Source organism: Coturnix japonica, chromosome 15 (genome assembly GCF_054131305.1).
Source record: "Coturnix japonica strain WE chromosome 15, WE-NBRP24, whole genome shotgun sequence".
NCBI lineage: Eukaryota > Metazoa > Chordata > Aves > Galliformes > Phasianidae > Coturnix > Coturnix japonica.
This window is the reverse complement of record NC_140677.1, coordinates 16,228,085-16,242,542: the sequence shown is the minus strand read 5'-3', so window position 1 is coordinate 16,242,542 and position 14,458 is coordinate 16,228,085. Positions and strand designations below refer to the sequence as shown.

At 64.7% G+C, this 14,458-nt stretch overlaps 6 protein-coding genes across 13 annotated transcripts; 4 read left to right on the top strand and 2 right to left on the bottom strand.

Annotated features, from left to right (window-relative positions):
* The first annotated feature begins 231 nt into the window (after positions 1-231).
* On the top strand, positions 232-2,509 carry LOC107319636 (putative G protein-coupled receptor). 2 transcript variants are annotated; one of them, XM_015874629.3, is made up of 2 exons: positions 232-396; positions 618-2,509. In XM_015874629.3, the coding sequence occupies exon 2, from the start codon at positions 677-679 to the stop codon at positions 1,976-1,978; it is 1,302 nt and encodes a 433-aa protein (XP_015730115.2). In that variant the 5' UTR covers positions 232-396; positions 618-676; the 3' UTR covers positions 1,979-2,509. The 2 variants fall into 2 exon arrangements, with proteins under 2 accessions (XP_015730115.2, XP_015730116.2); XM_015874630.3 differs by having other exon boundaries at positions 246-396; positions 621-2,509.
* On the bottom strand, positions 2,470-6,588 carry PCBP4 (poly(rC) binding protein 4). Of its 6 annotated transcripts, none has more exons than XM_085516564.1 (13): positions 6,465-6,588; positions 5,788-5,961; positions 5,620-5,643; positions 5,508-5,540; positions 5,249-5,365; positions 5,043-5,162; positions 4,823-4,951; positions 4,649-4,723; positions 4,518-4,562; positions 4,064-4,139; positions 3,672-3,724; positions 3,427-3,596; positions 2,470-3,291 (listed from the first exon to the last, which is right to left on the bottom strand). In XM_085516564.1, exons 2-13 carry the CDS (start codon positions 5,869-5,871, stop codon positions 2,976-2,978), a joined length of 1,242 nt encoding a protein of 413 aa, XP_085372690.1. In that variant the 5' UTR covers positions 5,872-5,961; positions 6,465-6,588; the 3' UTR covers positions 2,470-2,975. The 6 variants fall into 6 exon arrangements, with proteins under 6 accessions (XP_085372690.1, XP_085372692.1, XP_015730120.2 ...); XM_085516566.1 differs by having other exon boundaries at positions 5,249-5,360; XM_015874634.3 differs by having other exon boundaries at positions 5,788-5,894.
* LOC146758394 (uncharacterized) lies at positions 5,879-7,030 on the top strand. The gene is made up of 2 exons (XM_085516567.1): positions 5,879-6,684; positions 6,797-7,030. Exons 1-2 carry the CDS (start codon positions 5,884-5,886, stop codon positions 6,890-6,892), a joined length of 897 nt encoding a protein of 298 aa, XP_085372693.1. The 5' UTR covers positions 5,879-5,883; the 3' UTR covers positions 6,893-7,030.
* Positions 7,031-7,531: 501 nt separating this feature from the next.
* On the bottom strand, positions 7,532-8,487 carry LOC107319639 (putative protein-lysine deacylase ABHD14B). The gene is made up of 3 exons (XM_015874637.2): positions 8,235-8,487; positions 7,922-8,163; positions 7,532-7,787 (listed from the first exon to the last, which is right to left on the bottom strand). Exons 1-3 carry the CDS (start codon positions 8,440-8,442, stop codon positions 7,605-7,607), a joined length of 633 nt encoding a protein of 210 aa, XP_015730123.2. The 5' UTR covers positions 8,443-8,487; the 3' UTR covers positions 7,532-7,604.
* Positions 8,488-8,820: 333 nt separating this feature from the next.
* ABHD14A (abhydrolase domain containing 14A) lies at positions 8,821-10,412 on the top strand. The gene is made up of 4 exons (XM_015874638.3): positions 8,821-9,082; positions 9,163-9,278; positions 9,401-9,636; positions 9,763-10,412. The coding sequence occupies exons 1-4, from the start codon at positions 8,883-8,885 to the stop codon at positions 9,943-9,945; spliced, it is 735 nt and encodes a 244-aa protein (XP_015730124.2). The 5' UTR covers positions 8,821-8,882; the 3' UTR covers positions 9,946-10,412.
* Positions 10,413-10,479: 67 nt separating this feature from the next.
* On the top strand, positions 10,480-14,406 carry ACY1 (aminoacylase 1). Of its 2 annotated transcripts, XM_015874631.3 has the most exons (15): positions 10,480-10,517; positions 10,891-11,005; positions 11,190-11,254; positions 11,620-11,724; positions 11,794-11,888; positions 11,983-12,059; positions 12,282-12,371; positions 12,552-12,608; positions 12,696-12,769; positions 12,917-12,966; positions 13,161-13,305; positions 13,386-13,454; positions 13,535-13,614; positions 13,847-13,907; positions 13,978-14,406. In XM_015874631.3, exons 2-15 carry the CDS (start codon positions 10,897-10,899, stop codon positions 14,140-14,142), a joined length of 1,242 nt encoding a protein of 413 aa, XP_015730117.3. In that variant the 5' UTR covers positions 10,480-10,517; positions 10,891-10,896; the 3' UTR covers positions 14,143-14,406. The 2 variants fall into 2 exon arrangements, with proteins under 2 accessions (XP_015730117.3, XP_085372688.1); XM_085516562.1 differs by lacking the exons at positions 10,480-10,517; positions 10,891-11,005; positions 11,190-11,254; positions 11,620-11,724; positions 11,794-11,888 and having other exon boundaries at positions 12,168-12,371.
* Positions 14,407-14,458: the final 52 nt, after the last annotated feature.

Genomic DNA, 14,458 nt, shown 5'->3' with positions numbered 1-14,458 from the left:
GCCCCACTCTATCCCCTGTGCCCCCCCAAAGACATTTGTATCCGTGCATTGACAGCTGTCTGTGCCACCCTGATGCTCAATTGGGGTCACCCCGTGCCATGAGGACACCCCCTGCCCCCCGTTATCGCAGCTCCAGCCCCACACTTTGCAGCATGGCGAATGAAGCCCCCCCGGCTGCAGCCCCTGCCCCTCCCTGCCCGGCTATTAGGACCCAGCTGCTGCCCCAGCGCCGTCAGTGGGCGGGCAGAGCTCGGGGGTGACAGCCGGAGCCATCGGCGACAGGCAAACAACGGGATGAGTAATGGGGGACAGCCAGGGGGGGGATGGGGCCGCAGGGAATCCCAGTCCTGCAGTGTGAGCGGGGCTGGTGGCAAGGACCATCCTCAAGGAGCCAAGGTATGTTGGTGCCACCCCACTGCTTGGTGACCCCCAGTGAGGAGGGGGACCCAGAGCTGCGGAGATGGGGTGGGTGGGTTGGCTCTGTGGGATGGGATGGGGTGTTGGGATGGTTAAGGTGCCAGCAGGACCCACGGTGCCACCCCTGCCATCATCTCTCTAGGATGTTTTGGAGACCTGCTCTGTGTTTCTATGTGGATCTGGTTTTACTCCTTCCCCAGCAGGTAAGGGGACATGAGAAGATGGTGGCCATGCTCAAGGTGGGCTCTCCCTCCATGGGATGCAAGAAGCACGTCCGTGTGACACCGGCTGTGGAGCTGTTGGCTTAGCCCCCATGGGCATGGAGAACCGAATGGGGCCAAATGGCACAACCAGCCTGGAGAACCCCACCATTCCAGAGCAGTCCACAGCACAGGAGGTGCTGGGCCTCCTCTGCATGGTCCTGCTCACCATCACTGCCCTCGTGGCCAACGTGGTGGTGATGGTGGTCATCCTGAAGACCCCTCTCATCCGCAAGTTCATCTTTGTCTGCCACCTGTGCGTGGTTGACCTCCTCTCTGCCATCTTCCTCATGCCTCTGGGGATCATCTCCAGCTCCTCCTGCTTCGACAGGGTCATCTACAGCATCGCCGAGTGCCGGGCCTTGATATTCCTCAACATCTGCTTCGTCAGCGCCTCCATCCTCACCATCTCTGTCATCAGCATTGAGCGGTACTACTACATCGTCCACCCATTGCGCTACGAGGTCAAGATGACCATCAGGCTGGCTGTGGCAGGGGTCATCCTCATTTGGGTCAAGTCTGTCCTTATCACCATCCTGGCACTGGTTGGGTGGCCTCAAGACAACGGGGCCACCAGCGCCAGCCGCTGCACGGTCTACTGGAGCCCTGGGGCCCACAAGAAGGCTTTTGTCGTCATCTTTTGCATCGCCTGCTTCATCCTGCCCACCATCATCATCTTCGCTGTCTATTGCAGCGTCTACCGGGTAGCCCGCCTGGCAGCCCTACAGCATGCGCCCGCCCCGGCGGCTGCCCCACGGCCCCGCTGTGACTCCATCGCCAGCCAACTGACCATGGTCACCATGAGGAACCTGCCGCTGCCCCGCCTGGCACCCGAGCGCTTTTTGGGAGGGAACAAGGCCATCCTCACCTTGCTCCTCATCGTGGGTCAGTTCCTGTGCTGCTGGCTGCCCTTCTTCGCCTTCCACCTGCACTTCTCTGTGGGTGCCACTGCGCAGGGCGGTGGGCACGGCGAGATGCTGGTTACCTGGATTGCCTACTCCTCCTTCGCCATCAACCCCTTCTTTTACGGGCTGCTTAACAGGCAGATCCGCCAGGAGCTGGCCCGGCTCTGGCGTGCTCTTCTCCACCGTCCGCTGGCCCAGGAGCTGTGTTTGGCCATTTCTGAGGCCTCTGTCCAGGAGAACGTCCTGCAGTTCCTCCAGAGAGCTGCCTGCACGCTGGAAACCCACGCTGGCTGCATCAGCCCCAGGAACAGGCTGGAGCAGGGCAAGGGGGGCTGCCCCATCCCTGGCCAGGTTCCCGAAGAGAGCGTCCAAGAGCAGAGCTCCGTGCCACTGTAGCTCTGGGACCCGTCCTCTTTGCTCCTGGTCCATGTTTTACCTGCTGTCCCAGCCTGCGTGCTGGATGACCGGCTCTTGGCCGCATTTTGGGTGCTATCATTTCCATCCCTGGCTCCTGCAGCATGTGGGACATGGGAAGCCAAGGGGCTACAGCATGGGGGGCCATTCCCCTGCGGGACTCCTGCCAGGGTCATCCTGCACCCTCCCCAGCCCACATAACACCACTAACACCATAACACCAGTGCCCATGGTACCTCCCCTCCTGAAAGTCAGGATGCTGCTGGGGGGGGGATGCTTTGCTCCCAGCCTCCTAAAATAGGAAACCCCACCACAGCAATAGGAGCTGGGGAAAGGTGCCCCCTAGGGGGAGGGAGGGAGGGGGCTCAGGGAAGATCACTGACCACGGGGCCACCCCTCTGCTGTCACCTCGTGCACCCCCCCAAGCTGGGACAGTCTCCACTTCGGGGGGTGGGAAATTGATCTTTTTCACATAAATTTTATCTTTTTATTAAACCATTGATAAGTTACAAAGGAGGAAAAATATAGACTTATATATACAGCGTTTCCAAGCCAGCAGGCTCTTGGGGGCATTGCTGGGAGGGAGGTGACCACCCAGGGGAAAGTCCCCCCAACACAGCCAGGGGATGGAGGGACCCCATAGAGGCCAGGCAGCCCCTCAGCAGCTCTGGGTTCAGCCCATAGAGCTGGGGATGGCAGGAGAGGGACAGCAGTGGTGGCAGGGGTAGGGACAAGAGATGTCCCCCCAGCAGGGACAGCCCTCCTACCCATACCACAGCAAGACTGGGGGGGGGAAGGGGACACAGTGCTGCCAGGACAGGCATTGGAGCAACTCTTTTTGCTCCAGAAGCCATCACCTCTGGGTCCCCCTCCCCTGGGCATGGGGTGCTGGGGGGCGACTGGGGGAGGGGGTGGAGGACAGGGGGTTTCCTTGGCACCGGGTGGCACCAGGATCTCCCTTGTTCACCCACGGAGGGGCTCAGTAGGGGGAGAACTTCTGCCGGTCAGCTTTCTTGGTGCCGTTGGCCGCCGAGATCTTGGTCGTGTAGTTGGCAGTGCCACCATTGGCACCTGCTGCGGAGGATGGAGACAGTGCCAGGAAGGAGAGCGGCTTCAGGCCGATGAAGTTGGAGAGAGAGAGGGCATAGGGGGTGCCCAGCAGAGCCGGGGGGGTGGGAGGGACAGCAGGCAGCGCTGCACCAGAGCCTGGAGCGAGCGGCTGTGAGAAGCCCACGCCGAGGTCCACGGAGCCAGGGCCAAGTGGCACCTGGGAGGTAGATTTGGCTGTCTCTAAGCTGGGGGGGTCAAGCAGCATGGTGAGGGGCACGGTGACAAAGGGGCCACCTGCCCGCTGTAGGGCACATGGACCTTTGCCCTGTGCCTTCTGTCACCGGTGCCAGCATCCCGCCCCAGCTCTTTGGGGTGCTTACCAGGTGGTGATGAGGTACTGAGCCAGCGTGATGCTGACGGGGGTCCCGGTGATGGTGATGTGCCGCTCACTGGAGCCCTCGGTCTGGTTCCCAATCTTGATGTGGGCGCCCGACATCTGCCGGATCTCACTGATCTTGCTGCCATGCCGGCCGATGATGCAGCCGATCAGCTGGGGGGGAGCACTAAGGTGAGTGAGGTAGGACATGGCAGGGGATATGGGGACTTGGTGAGGACCCACACTTACATCATTGGGCACCAGGAACTCCTGGGAACTGCTTTGAGAGTTTGAGTCCAGCCCTGGAGGGAGAAATGGCAGAGTTAGGGGGGTCTCCAGCAGTCCTGTGCCATCCAAATATAGGGGGACTCTGCTGTGAAGACAAACCCAAAGGACCCATGAGGAAGGCCATTGGGAAGATGGGATGTGGGCACTAGAGCTCCTGTCATTGGGGTGGAGGGACTGGGGGCACTGGGACACCAGGAGACCAAACACAGGGTCTTTCTGGTGTGTGATGGCACACCAAGGAGATGGGACTGGAGATGAGGGGAGAGGACATGGACTCCTGTGCCCTTGTGAGGGCCCAGCATGGAGCAAGAAGGGCACAACTCGCTGTCTATCCAGCCCCATGGGGAGCTCACCTGGAACCATGGAGGGTGGGTGGCCCAATGGTGGGAAGGGGACGGTGTGCCCTGACATCTGCTGCAGTTTTGTGACCTGTCCAGGGAGAGAGAGGAGACGCAGACAGTAGGAGGGCAGGCAGCATGGTGTGTTTTTGTGCCCCTGGCTGGACTCTGGCATCCACATAGTGCACATCCCACCTCAACCCATCCCATCCCATCTCACCTCATCCCACCCCCTCCCATCATATCCCATCTTATTCCATCCCACCCCACCCCCTCCCACTGTAGCCCATCTTATCCCATTCTACCTCACCCTATCCCATTCCACCACTCTCTATTCCACCCCACCCCATCTCACACCTTCCCATCCGACTCCACCCCACCCCAGCTGCAGGCTGCCAGACCCTGTGCCCATGCAGACACCGCCAGGACTGGCCCCATAGACCAAGGAACAGAGGTGGGAGTGACTCACTTCTGCCGGAGAGACCCCGCTGTATTGCCCCTGCATGGAGAAACCCTGGGGAGGGGATGATGGGAATCAGCTGGGAACCAGGCAGGGACCTGTGCACACGCAGAGGGTCCCCCTGCCCCAGTGCCCCTTACCTGGTTGGCAGAGAGCAGGATGGTGCCCAGGGAGAGCCCAGGGTGGTAGGGTATGGTGGCCCCCTTTGGAGGTGACTGCAGAGGGAGGAAAGGAGGTGGAGGGGATGAGCAATAGGGTCAAGGTCCCCCCACCCCCCAGCACACCCCACAGCACCGTGAGCCGGCTGCCAGTACCTCCAGGATGACGGCACAGATCTGCCTCACACACTGGATGATGGTGTCCGGCACCCCCGACACGGTGACGGCGCGCTCCGTGGAGTTGGGCAGCAGGTCACCAGCCACCTGCACCTGAGCCCCTGAGCTCTGGGGAGAGAATGGGGAGGGGGCTGTAGTGGGACCTGGGTGGTACTGGCAGAGGGATGCTGTGCTCCTGCATGGTTCTGGGGGGTCTCACCTCCCGGATCTCCCTGATCTTGGTGCCCGCCTTGCCGATGAGCGAGCCGCACTGGCTGGCGGGGATGACAAGACGCAGCGTCACCGGGGTCCTCCCCCCGGCCGACCCGTCCCCCAAGTCCTGCATAAGGGGACGCGCACACAATGTCGGGCCTGCCCAAGAGTGAGGGGCTCCCAGAGCCTCGTTATAGGGCAGGGAGTGCCCACCTCCTCCAGCTTGAAGGCGATCATGGAGACGGCGCGGAAGACGGCGTCGGTGGAGCCGGTGATGGTGGTGATGCGCTCAGGGCAGGAGCCCTCCGAGATGGTGATGCGTGCGCTGCTCTGCGGACGGCGGAGCGTCCCGTCAGCGGCACAGAGCTCAGCGCTGCTCCAGCTCTCTGTCACCCCCTCCCTGCGGTCCTCGTCCCATCCCATTCAGAGCCAATGGGACAGGAGTGACTGCAGCCGCCCCATGCGCCCTTACCTGCTCCCGTATCCTCTTTACCGTCTCTCCTTTCTGTGGGCAGAGGAACAGGGCTGGTGGTCAGGGCCAGGAGCCCCCCGGGGTGGCACAGCCCCAACCCCCCGGCTCTTACCTTGCCGATGATGCTGCCGATCTCCTGTGGGAGCAGAGGGCAGCTCTGTTAGCGGGTGGTCCCAGTATCACCAACCACATGTCCTCAGGGGTGAGGACAGCCCAGTCTTAGGGTGAGGAGCACGAAATCCCACCCCAGAACCACTCCCCCATCCCCAGGGCAGGTTACCTTGCCGTGCATCAGCATGCGGAGGGTCAGGGTGATGCTGAGCTGCGGCTGTCTGGGGCAGCTCGCTCTGTCCGGCGATGCCATGGCCTGGGGGACATGGGGGGATCCTGCGGGGTACGGCCAGGCGTTCCGACCCCTGGGCTGGGGGTGGCCGGACCCCCGGCTGGGGGCTGCCTATGGGAAGGGGGGAGGCACCCAGCAGCACCCCGAGCCCGGAGGCGGCCGGGGAGGGGACAGCAGGGGACAATCGCCGCGTGTCCGGGAGCGGGTGGGCGGGATGCCGGCGGCGATGCCAAGCGGCTTTGGAACAAAGCACCCGCCGTGGGGTTGGGGCCCGATGTGCGGGCGCTGTCGGGGGGATGGGGCACGGCTATTCTGGGTGCTGGCAGGACTCGCCGCCGCGGTGACCATCAGGGGAGCGGGGTGGGGCGGTGGCAGCGCCCGCAGCCCCCCGAGCCCCCACGGGTGAACCCAGCGGAGACAAAAGCGGGGGTACGAGAACCGGTGGCGGAGGGGATGGGGGAGGAGGAGAGGGGAAAGAATGGTGTCCTCTGCCGCCGGGGGGGGGCGTGGGGACAAGGTGCCGGCGGGAGGTGGGGAGGGGACAGCGCGGCCACCCCCCGTTGCCCAGCAGGAAAGTTTCTGGGCTCCCCCCCGCCCCGCTCGCAGCCCGGTACCTCTCGCACCGCCGCCGCTCAGTGCCGCATGCCGCCGGGGCCGCCCCGTGCCACCCGGGCCGCGAACAATGAGCCGCTTGACGGGCTCGGGGCAGGCTGGCAGCCCCGGCCCCCACCCCGGCCCGCTGGGGCCCCCCTCGCTCTTCCCCTCTCCCACAGCCCTCCCTCCGGGATCCTATTACAGAGGATAAGAGACACTAAAAGGAACAATGCACCCTGGGTAAGGCCATCTGCCACCGCTGGGGACATTCCTGTCCCGTCCCCCCCCCACTTGGCTCGCACATCGCCCCTCTTTGTAATTGCTTTTTTTGTTTTTGTTTTGTTCCTGGAAGCCGATCAGCTGGCAGGGCTCAAAGGCTCAAGGGCACCGGGCGGGCAGCTCCGGGATGGCGGCACCCAGGGGTGCTGCTGGGGGTGGGCACCCTTAGGGCTGCGGTGATGGATGCTGCAAAGAGCTGAGCACCCCCGTGCCAGCCCCTCGCATGGCAGCACGCCCCCACCCCCCTCCGTGCCCCCCATCACACACTGACACGCTGCCAGTGTCACCCCCCCCGTTGCCCGCGTGCCTCCCCCGCTAAATCCTCATAGGCCCTGGCGTAAGCAGCTAAAGCCCAGGCAGGCTTGGAGGGGGAAGCATGAGGGGGGGGGTGGCACCCCGCTGCCGCCTCCATCTGCATCCCCAGGGCCGGCTCAGCAGCACCAAGTGGGGGGAGGCAGGTGGCGGGCACACAGCGGCACTGTGTCCGTCTGTCCAGTGGGTGTCTGTCTGGCCTCCCCTGCCTCCCCCCCCCCCCATCTGTTGGTGACTATAAATCCATCGGGTGCTTGGGACACGCTGGCTGCCACTGCAGGCAGGGGACGACAGTCACCTTTTAAGCCGCTGTGGATTAACCTAAGAGCGGGTGAGCGGCCGGAGGGGTGGGAAGAGGAAGAAGAGGATGAGGCCGGGAGGAGGACTGCTGTCAACCAATGTGTGCGAGGCAGCGAGGAGGGAACAAAGCAGGAGAGGATGGGGATGAGGCCAGGAGGAGGGCGGCCGTCACGGTGAGCAGGGAACAAAGCAGGAGGGCGGCAGCACATCTCAGGTTTTATTTGGTCCCGGTGATGCCATGGAGGGCCGTCCCCATCCCATCCCATCCTTCACTCCAACTGCTGCAGGAAGGCCAGCAGCCCGCGGTGCCACTCCTCGGGCTTGTCCAGGTAGCAGGCGTGCCCAGCACCCTGCAGCACCAGCACCTGGTGCCGGGCCAAGTGCCGCAGGTTGCTGAGGCTGAGCTGACCCAGCTCCACATCCTGGTCCCCGTAGACGATCAGGGCGGGTGTCTGCGGGGAGGAGCAGGGGCTGTGGCCGCACAGCACGACACGTCCAGCAGGGGCTGCTCTGCTCCTCGCTGCCCGTCTCTTACAGGAGGGATGGGGGCCAGGCAGGGACCTCGCTCCCTCCCAAGCCCCGTTACCTGGACGCGGCCGTACTGCTCCGCATCAAACCTGTCGGTGCAGATGGGCGCCACGGGCACGTAGGCCTTGAGCATGTGGCCGTGCTGGAATAGGAACGGCAGCGAGTACATGCCGCTGAGCGACGGGCTGACCAGCACGGCCGGGACCAGGCCCAGCGCGTCCAGCAGCGCCTGCAGGAACGAGCCCGGTGCCGGCTGCCCCACGGGAGCTGGAGCTGCGGCGTCCTTGGAGCGGCCCAGCCCTGCGGGTGAGGGGCTCCGTGTCACACGGCCGCCACCGCGTTGTCACCCGCTGCCCCGGGCCGGGCCTTACCCGGCAGGTCCACGGCCACGGCCCGGTGTCCGGCACCGGCCAGCACGGCCAGAGTGCGGAGCTGCAGCCACGTGTCGGACGAGAAGCGGATGCCGTGCAGCAGCAGCACGTTGAGCCGCGGGGCGTGGAGTTGCGGCCGGGCCTCCCGGTAGAACAGGCTCTGCCCGTCCACCTGCACGGTGCCCTCGCTCAGCTGCACGTCCGACATGGTTCGGGACCGTCCGGGACCGGCACGGACCGACGGGCAACGCCCGGGGCCGAAGGTCGCGGGGGGCGGGGGGAGCGGGGGCGCCGCCTGGTGGGAGCGGGGGGAACCGAGCGCTGCCGAGCACTGCCGAGCGCTGCCGAGCACTGCCGAGAACTGCCGAGCGCTGCCGAGCGCTGCCGAGCACTGCCGAGAACTGCCGAGCATTGCCGAGCGCTGCCGAGCACTGCCGAGCGCTGCCGAGCGCTACCGAGCGCTGCCGAGCACTGCCGAGCGCTGCCGAACAGTGCCGAGCGCTGCCGAGCGCTGCCGAGCACTGCCGAGAACTGCCGAGCATTGCCGAGCACTGCCGAGCACTACCGAGCGCAGCCGAGCGTTCCCGAGCGCTGCCGAACGGGGTCGGCTCGGTGTTGGTCCCGACCCTCCCCCCCGGTCCCGCAGCGATGCCCCGCACCCGCCCGGTGCTGCCGTTGCTGTTTGCTTTGCTGTGCTGCGTTGTGCTGCTCCTTTTGCTGCCCGCCGCCCGCCGCCATGGCCCGTCCCGCCGCCCGGCCAACATCACGGTGCGGGTCTCGGTGCTGCCGGGTGACCCCGCCGTGTCCTACATGGAGCCGGCCGTGCCGGGGCCGCTCGCGTCCCGCAGGTGGGTGTGAGCGCGGCTCCCCGTCCCGCAGTGCTGTCTGTACCCCGCACCGAGCCCCGTGTCCTCGTGTCCCCCCGCAGACCCGCCGTGCTGCTGCTGCACGGCCAGGCCTTCACCTCCAGCACGTGGCAGTTGCTGGGCACGCTGGAGCTGCTGGCTGCTGCAGGACACCGCGCTGTGGCCATCGATCTGCCCGGTAGGAACAAGGGCTGGGGGTGATACAAGCCACGAACCCACCCCAAAGGGCTCCCGGGGCCCCCCTGCCTCACCCCAGCCCCGCATCCTCTGTGTCCCCCCCATCCTCTGTGTCCCCCCCAGGTTATGGGGATTCGCCCCCCGCAGGGATGCTGGGCACGCAGCAGGGCCGGGCTGCCTTCCTGCTGTATGTCATACAGCAGCTGGGTCTGCACAGACCTGTCCTGATCAGCCCGTCCATGAGCGGCCGCTTTGCCCTGCCCTTCCTCCTGGCACACAGTGAGCAGCTGGCCAGCTTCGTGCCCATTGCACCCGTGGGCACGAGGGAATACAGCGCCGTGCAGTACCAGCAGGTCCAGGTGGGTCCAGCAGGGTGCCGGGAGCCCTGCTATGCACTGTGCACGGTGGGCTCTGCCCTCCTGCAGCTTTACAGGGCTGGCGTTGACATCCCGCCTCCCCAATATCATTTCTTTGCTCTTTTTCAGACTCCCACTCTGATCCTGTACGGTGACCGTGATACCGGGCTGGGCCAGCAGGCCCTGCAGAGCCTCCAGCACCTCCCCAAGCACCGCGTGGTTGTGCTGCCCGGCGCCGGCCATGCCTGTTATATGGACAAACCAGAGGACTTCCACCGGGCCCTGCTGGGCTTCCTGGGCCAGCTGCACTGAGCAGGGGGCAGCGGGGCTGTGCCTTTATCCCTGTGCCATGCTGGGAGCTGGTGGTGAGGCTGGGGATGATTCTCCAGCAGTGCCCTCCTGCAGCATCTCCTCTCCCTCCTATGGTTGGGACCGGAGGTTACATGCTCATAGAGTGATGGCATATCCCACGTTGGACGAGGTGCACAGGGATCACCCAGCCCAAACATCAGCTCCTCACTGAACCACACAAACACTGACAGCGATATCCAAATGCTGCCTGAGCTCCAGCAGCTTTGGGCTGCACCCGCTGCCTTGGGGAGGGGGCTGTTGTGCCCACCACCCCCTGGTTGCTCCTTTGAGTTGTAGAAGGACGTTCTGGCAGAGCAACCCGCGGTGCCGGGGCTGTGGGCACGGTGCTGCGGTGTTTGCCGGGGGGGCCGTGAACTGTCAGGCAGGAGGTGCGATCCCGGGGCCAATAAACACATCGTGCTCCGCTCTGTGCCGTGTCCCCGAGCGCCTCGGGGCGGAGCGGGATGGAGCGGGGCGGAGCGGGGCCGGGGGGGCGGAGCGGGTGCGGGGCCGGCAGCGACGGCAGCGCGGAGGTAGGGCCGGGAACAGCGGGGGGTCGGGGCCGGGAACGGGCGGTGTCGGGCGGGGGGGCTGCCCCGAACCCACCCCCCTCTGCCCACATCCCGCTTACGGGGCCGCGCACTCTCGGTGTCCCGGTTCCCCGCACCCCAACCGTGGCAGCGTGCGCTCCTCGTGCCCCGCAAACGTGCGGTGTTTCCTTCGCCTCCTGCACCCCGCCGAGCGCCCCGTGTGCTCACAACATCCCGCAGCCCCCTCCTCACCCCCCGCCCCTCCACCCCCATCCCAGCCCCGCTCCTTCCCAAGGGCCGAACTTTGCCCCGTCCTTCTTCGGAGGGGCTGGAGGGGGGGTGGGTGTTAACCGTCTCTTGCCCCGCGGCTCTGCAGTCCGGAATGGCACCGGGCAAACAAGGGAAGAGCGCGGGGGCCTCGGAGAACCCTTCGGTGACGCTATTCCGAGAGTATCTGAGGATCGACACCAGGCACCCCAAGCCCGACTATGGTGAGCAGGGCAGGGATGCGGCGGGGGGGCACCCGGGGCAGCGTGGCTCCTTCCCCTGCTGCTCTTTGGATCGCTCTTTGGACCCACGTGCCAGGGCTGTTGCTGCAAGGAACGCTGTCGTGCCTTATCCCCACCGTGCTTTGCCATAAATCCACCCCTTCATCCCATCTCTTCTCACCCTCAGATGCAGCTGTTCAGTTTTTGGAGCGCGTTGGCACCGACGTGGGCTTGTTGTGCCAGAAGGTGGAGGTGAGCGGGGCAGCCCCAGGGCTGGTCCCAGCCCATCACAGCTCTGCTCAGTCCGACCCCCAGCACCCCACGGGTGGCAGGAGGTGCCTGCTGCTGCCCTAATGCTCTGCTGAGCCAGGTGCTGCCATAAGCTGCCCCTCTGACCTTTGTGGCTGCCTGTGCTATGATTAGCCAGGGACCGGGCAGGGTGAGGCTGGCTGCAGATGTCCCCTGCTCCCGGCCAGTGGCTGGCACAGGGGACACCATGGGCTCAGGGTCTCCAGTTCACTCCCTCTGAACTGCTTGTGGCTGCGGAGGGGAATGAGCCTGTCCCAACCCCTGTGTCCCCCCATCCCACCCCAGTGACACGGCTGCTTTGCTCACAGGTGTGCCCGGGTCGCGTGGTGCTGGTGCTCACCTGGCCGGGCACAAATCCCCGCCTGCGCTCCATCCTGCTCAACTCCCACACTGATGTTGTGCCGGTTTTTGAGGTACGGGGCCGGAGGGGCTGGGCACAGGGGTAGCTTCGTGCCATGGGGTCATGGCCGATGTTCTCACAGGAGCACTGGACCTACCCGCCCTTCGAGGCTATTAAGGATTCCCAGGGCAATATCTATGCCCGAGGTGCCCAGGACATGAAGTGCGTCTCCATCCAGTGAGTGGGGGCTTGGTGCACGGGGTGGCTCAGGGCTGTCAGCCCCACTCCCTGCACCCAGCATCCTCATTCCACCTCCTCATGTCGCCTGCAGGTACCTTGAGGCCGTCCGAAGGCTGAAGGCAGAGGGGAAGAGCTTTGCCCGCACCATCCACCTGAGCTTTGTGCCTGGTGAGTGCCCTCCTATGGAGCAGGGTGGGCTGGGTGATGCTGTGTGGCTCCCCGCATCCCGGACGTGGGACAACCCTGCCAACCTGTGCAGGTTTTGGGTTCCACTAGCTCTAGGATGAAGGGCTGCGCAGTTCTGGGGATGGCCAATGGCACCAGGCAGGCGTGGAAGCACACTGGTGGTCTGGAGGATGCCTTCACCCCATGGCAGTTTTCCCCCCACAGATGAGGAGGTGGGCGGATACAAAGGCATGGTGATGTTCTTGCAGCGCCCAGAGTTCAAAGCACTCAATGTGGGCTTTGCCCTGGATGAGGGTGAGTGGTGGCACAGCCATGCTGGGACCCACAGGGACCTCACGGCATCATGCACATTAGCATTGGCCCCAAGGCAGGGGCACTCAGCACGGCTCCTGGGGTCCTCCTGGGTGTCCCAGCCCCTGACCCCACAGTGCACAAGTTTGGACACATCTGACCCCCTTGCTGTGCCCACCACAGGCTTGGCCAGCCCATCTGACACCTACAGCGTTTTCTATGGCGAGAAGAGCCCTTGGTGTGAGTAATGGCGTGCCCGCCATCCTGTCCCTTGCTCTGCTGGGCACTGGGGTGCTGGGTGCACCCAGCTCAGCGCCTCTCCCTCAGGGATCAAGGTGAAGTGCGTGGGCAGCCCTGGCCATGGGTCCCGCTTCATCACAAACACTGCGGCTGAGAAGTTGGTAAGGGAGTGGGGATGGTGGGGTGCCCTGCAGGGACCTGGGGTGGGAGCTGCAGGTGGGGGGGCGTGGGGAGGGGGGCTGTGTGGGGTATGGTGCACCCTGTCTAGATGGTCCTGGGATGCTTACATCATGTGTTTGCCTCCCCAGCACAAAGTGATCACCTCCTTCCTGGCCTTCAGGGAGAGCGAGAAGCAGAGGTAGGACGTGGCTGGAGGGGCTGCATTGGCCTCACTGTGGTCTTTGGAGGGGCCCTGCCCTCCCTTGGCATCCAGGGGGTCCCAAGCAAGGCTCTGATCCAACACTGCATCCCCACGCCTCAGTTTACCTGCATGGGAGTGGGTGGTCCCCTCCTCCTGGGGACAGAGGGTGACTGTCCCCTGCATCCCCCAAGGCTTAAGTCCAACACGAACCTGACCCTGGGGGATGTCACCTCGCTCAACCTGACCATGCTGGAGGGGGGAGTCTCCTTCAACGTGGTGCCCTCTGAGATGTCTGTCGGCTTTGACATCCGCATCCCACCCACCGTGGACCTGAAGGTGGGCACGGTGCTGGCCCCGTGCAGGGGGAGCGGGCTGGGGGTGCCCCTGCTCACACCCTCTTGTGCTGCCTCCCTCAGGCCTTCGAGGAGCAGGTGGCTGCGTGGTGCCGGGAGGCGGGGGATGGAGTCACGTATGAGTTTCTCCAGGTGAGGGGCTGAGGGGGGAGCTCAGCACGTTGTGCTGCCCCTGCCCTGCAATGTGCCCACCTGATGCCTCCGTCTCTCAGAAATGCATGGACCAGCATATCACCTCCACGGAGGACTCTGACCCGTGGTGGAAAGCCTTCAGTGGGGTCTGCAGGGACATGTGAGTAATGCCATGGGATGGTGGTACCCAGCGTGCGCCCCCCGGTCCTTGTGTACCCCAGGGACATGGCAGCATGGGACAGGTGCCCTGTGCCATGCCAGCACCTCACTGTGTCAGAAAGAATAGGATTGAGCATCCTGTAGGGTACATGGCTTAGGGCCCTTGGCTGGTTCTGGGTGTCAGGCACCCCGTCTGTCCCTGTGCTGCACTGATCCCATGTCCTGCCCTATAGGAAGCTGCCTCTCAAGCTGGAGATCTTCCCAGCTGCCACTGACAGCCGCTATATCCGAGCGGTGAGTGCTGCCCCATCCCACCCATGGACCCGCTGCCCACCCCGGGCTCACTGTGCTGCTCTGTCCCCAGGCAGGGTACCCAGCCCTCGGCTTCTCACCCATGAACCGCACCCCGGTGCTGCTCCACGACCACAACGAGTTCCTCAACGAGGATGTCTTCCTGCGGGGCATTGATATCTATGCCCACCTCCTGCCTGCCCTGGCCTCTGTGCCCCCACTGCCTGCCGAGGGCTGAGCCTTTGGAAGGGGACAGGGGGCATGGTGCCACATCTGTGTGCCCCTCTGCCATGGCTGTGCTGTGGGCTGTGGGCTGTGGGCTGGCATGATGGTGACATGTCCCTGCTGTCCCACCTTGGGGACCATGCACCAGTGGAGCCTGTTTTGCCCTGTGCCCCTGCAGCCATCCCTGACCACTTCAGGGCTGCTGTGGCCGTGCCTCCCAGCTGGTGCCCCCTCTATCCTCACTGTGCACATTCACTCAATAAACCTTCCTGGTAGCAAGGCCAGGAGCAGCTCTGTCTGCCCGCTCACATGCAGTGCCGTGGGCAGCC

Coding starts and splice junctions, on each gene's coding strand:
- LOC107319636 (XM_015874629.3), top strand. CDS start 677: ATGCAAGAAGCACGTCCGTGTGACACCGGCTGTGGAGCTGTTGGCTTA.
- PCBP4 (XM_085516564.1), bottom strand. CDS start 5,871: ATGGCATCGCCGGACAGAGCGAGCTGCCCCAGACAGCCGCAGCTCAGC. Junction 5,644..5,787: donor GCATGCTGATGCACGGCAAG/GTAACCTGCCCT, acceptor CTGCTCCCACAG/GAGATCGGCAGCATCATCGG. Junction 3,292..3,426: donor CAGTACCTCATCACCACCTG/GTAAGCACCCCA, acceptor TGACCCCCCCAG/CTTAGAGACAGCCAAATCTA.
- LOC146758394 (XM_085516567.1), top strand. CDS start 5,884: ATGGGGGGATCCTGCGGGGTACGGCCAGGCGTTCCGACCCCTGGGCTG. Junction 6,685..6,796: donor AAAGGAACAATGCACCCTGG/GTAAGGCCATCT, acceptor TGTTCCTGGAAG/CCGATCAGCTGGCAGGGCTC.
- LOC107319639 (XM_015874637.2), bottom strand. CDS start 8,442: ATGTCGGACGTGCAGCTGAGCGAGGGCACCGTGCAGGTGGACGGGCAG. Junction 8,164..8,234: donor CGTGGCCGTGGACCTGCCGG/GTAAGGCCCGGC, acceptor CCTCACCCGCAG/GGCTGGGCCGCTCCAAGGAC. Junction 7,788..7,921: donor AGCAGTACGGCCGCGTCCAG/GTAACGGGGCTT, acceptor TCCTCCCCGCAG/ACACCCGCCCTGATCGTCTA.
- ABHD14A (XM_015874638.3), top strand. CDS start 8,883: ATGCCCCGCACCCGCCCGGTGCTGCCGTTGCTGTTTGCTTTGCTGTGC. Junction 9,083..9,162: donor GGGCCGCTCGCGTCCCGCAG/GTGGGTGTGAGC, acceptor GTCCCCCCGCAG/ACCCGCCGTGCTGCTGCTGC. Junction 9,279..9,400: donor TGTGGCCATCGATCTGCCCG/GTAGGAACAAGG, acceptor TGTCCCCCCCAG/GTTATGGGGATTCGCCCCCC.
- ACY1 (XM_015874631.3), top strand. CDS start 10,897: ATGGCACCGGGCAAACAAGGGAAGAGCGCGGGGGCCTCGGAGAACCCT. Junction 11,255..11,619: donor TGTTGTGCCAGAAGGTGGAG/GTGAGCGGGGCA, acceptor CTTTGCTCACAG/GTGTGCCCGGGTCGCGTGGT. Junction 12,770..12,916: donor ACACTGCGGCTGAGAAGTTG/GTAAGGGAGTGG, acceptor TTGCCTCCCCAG/CACAAAGTGATCACCTCCTT.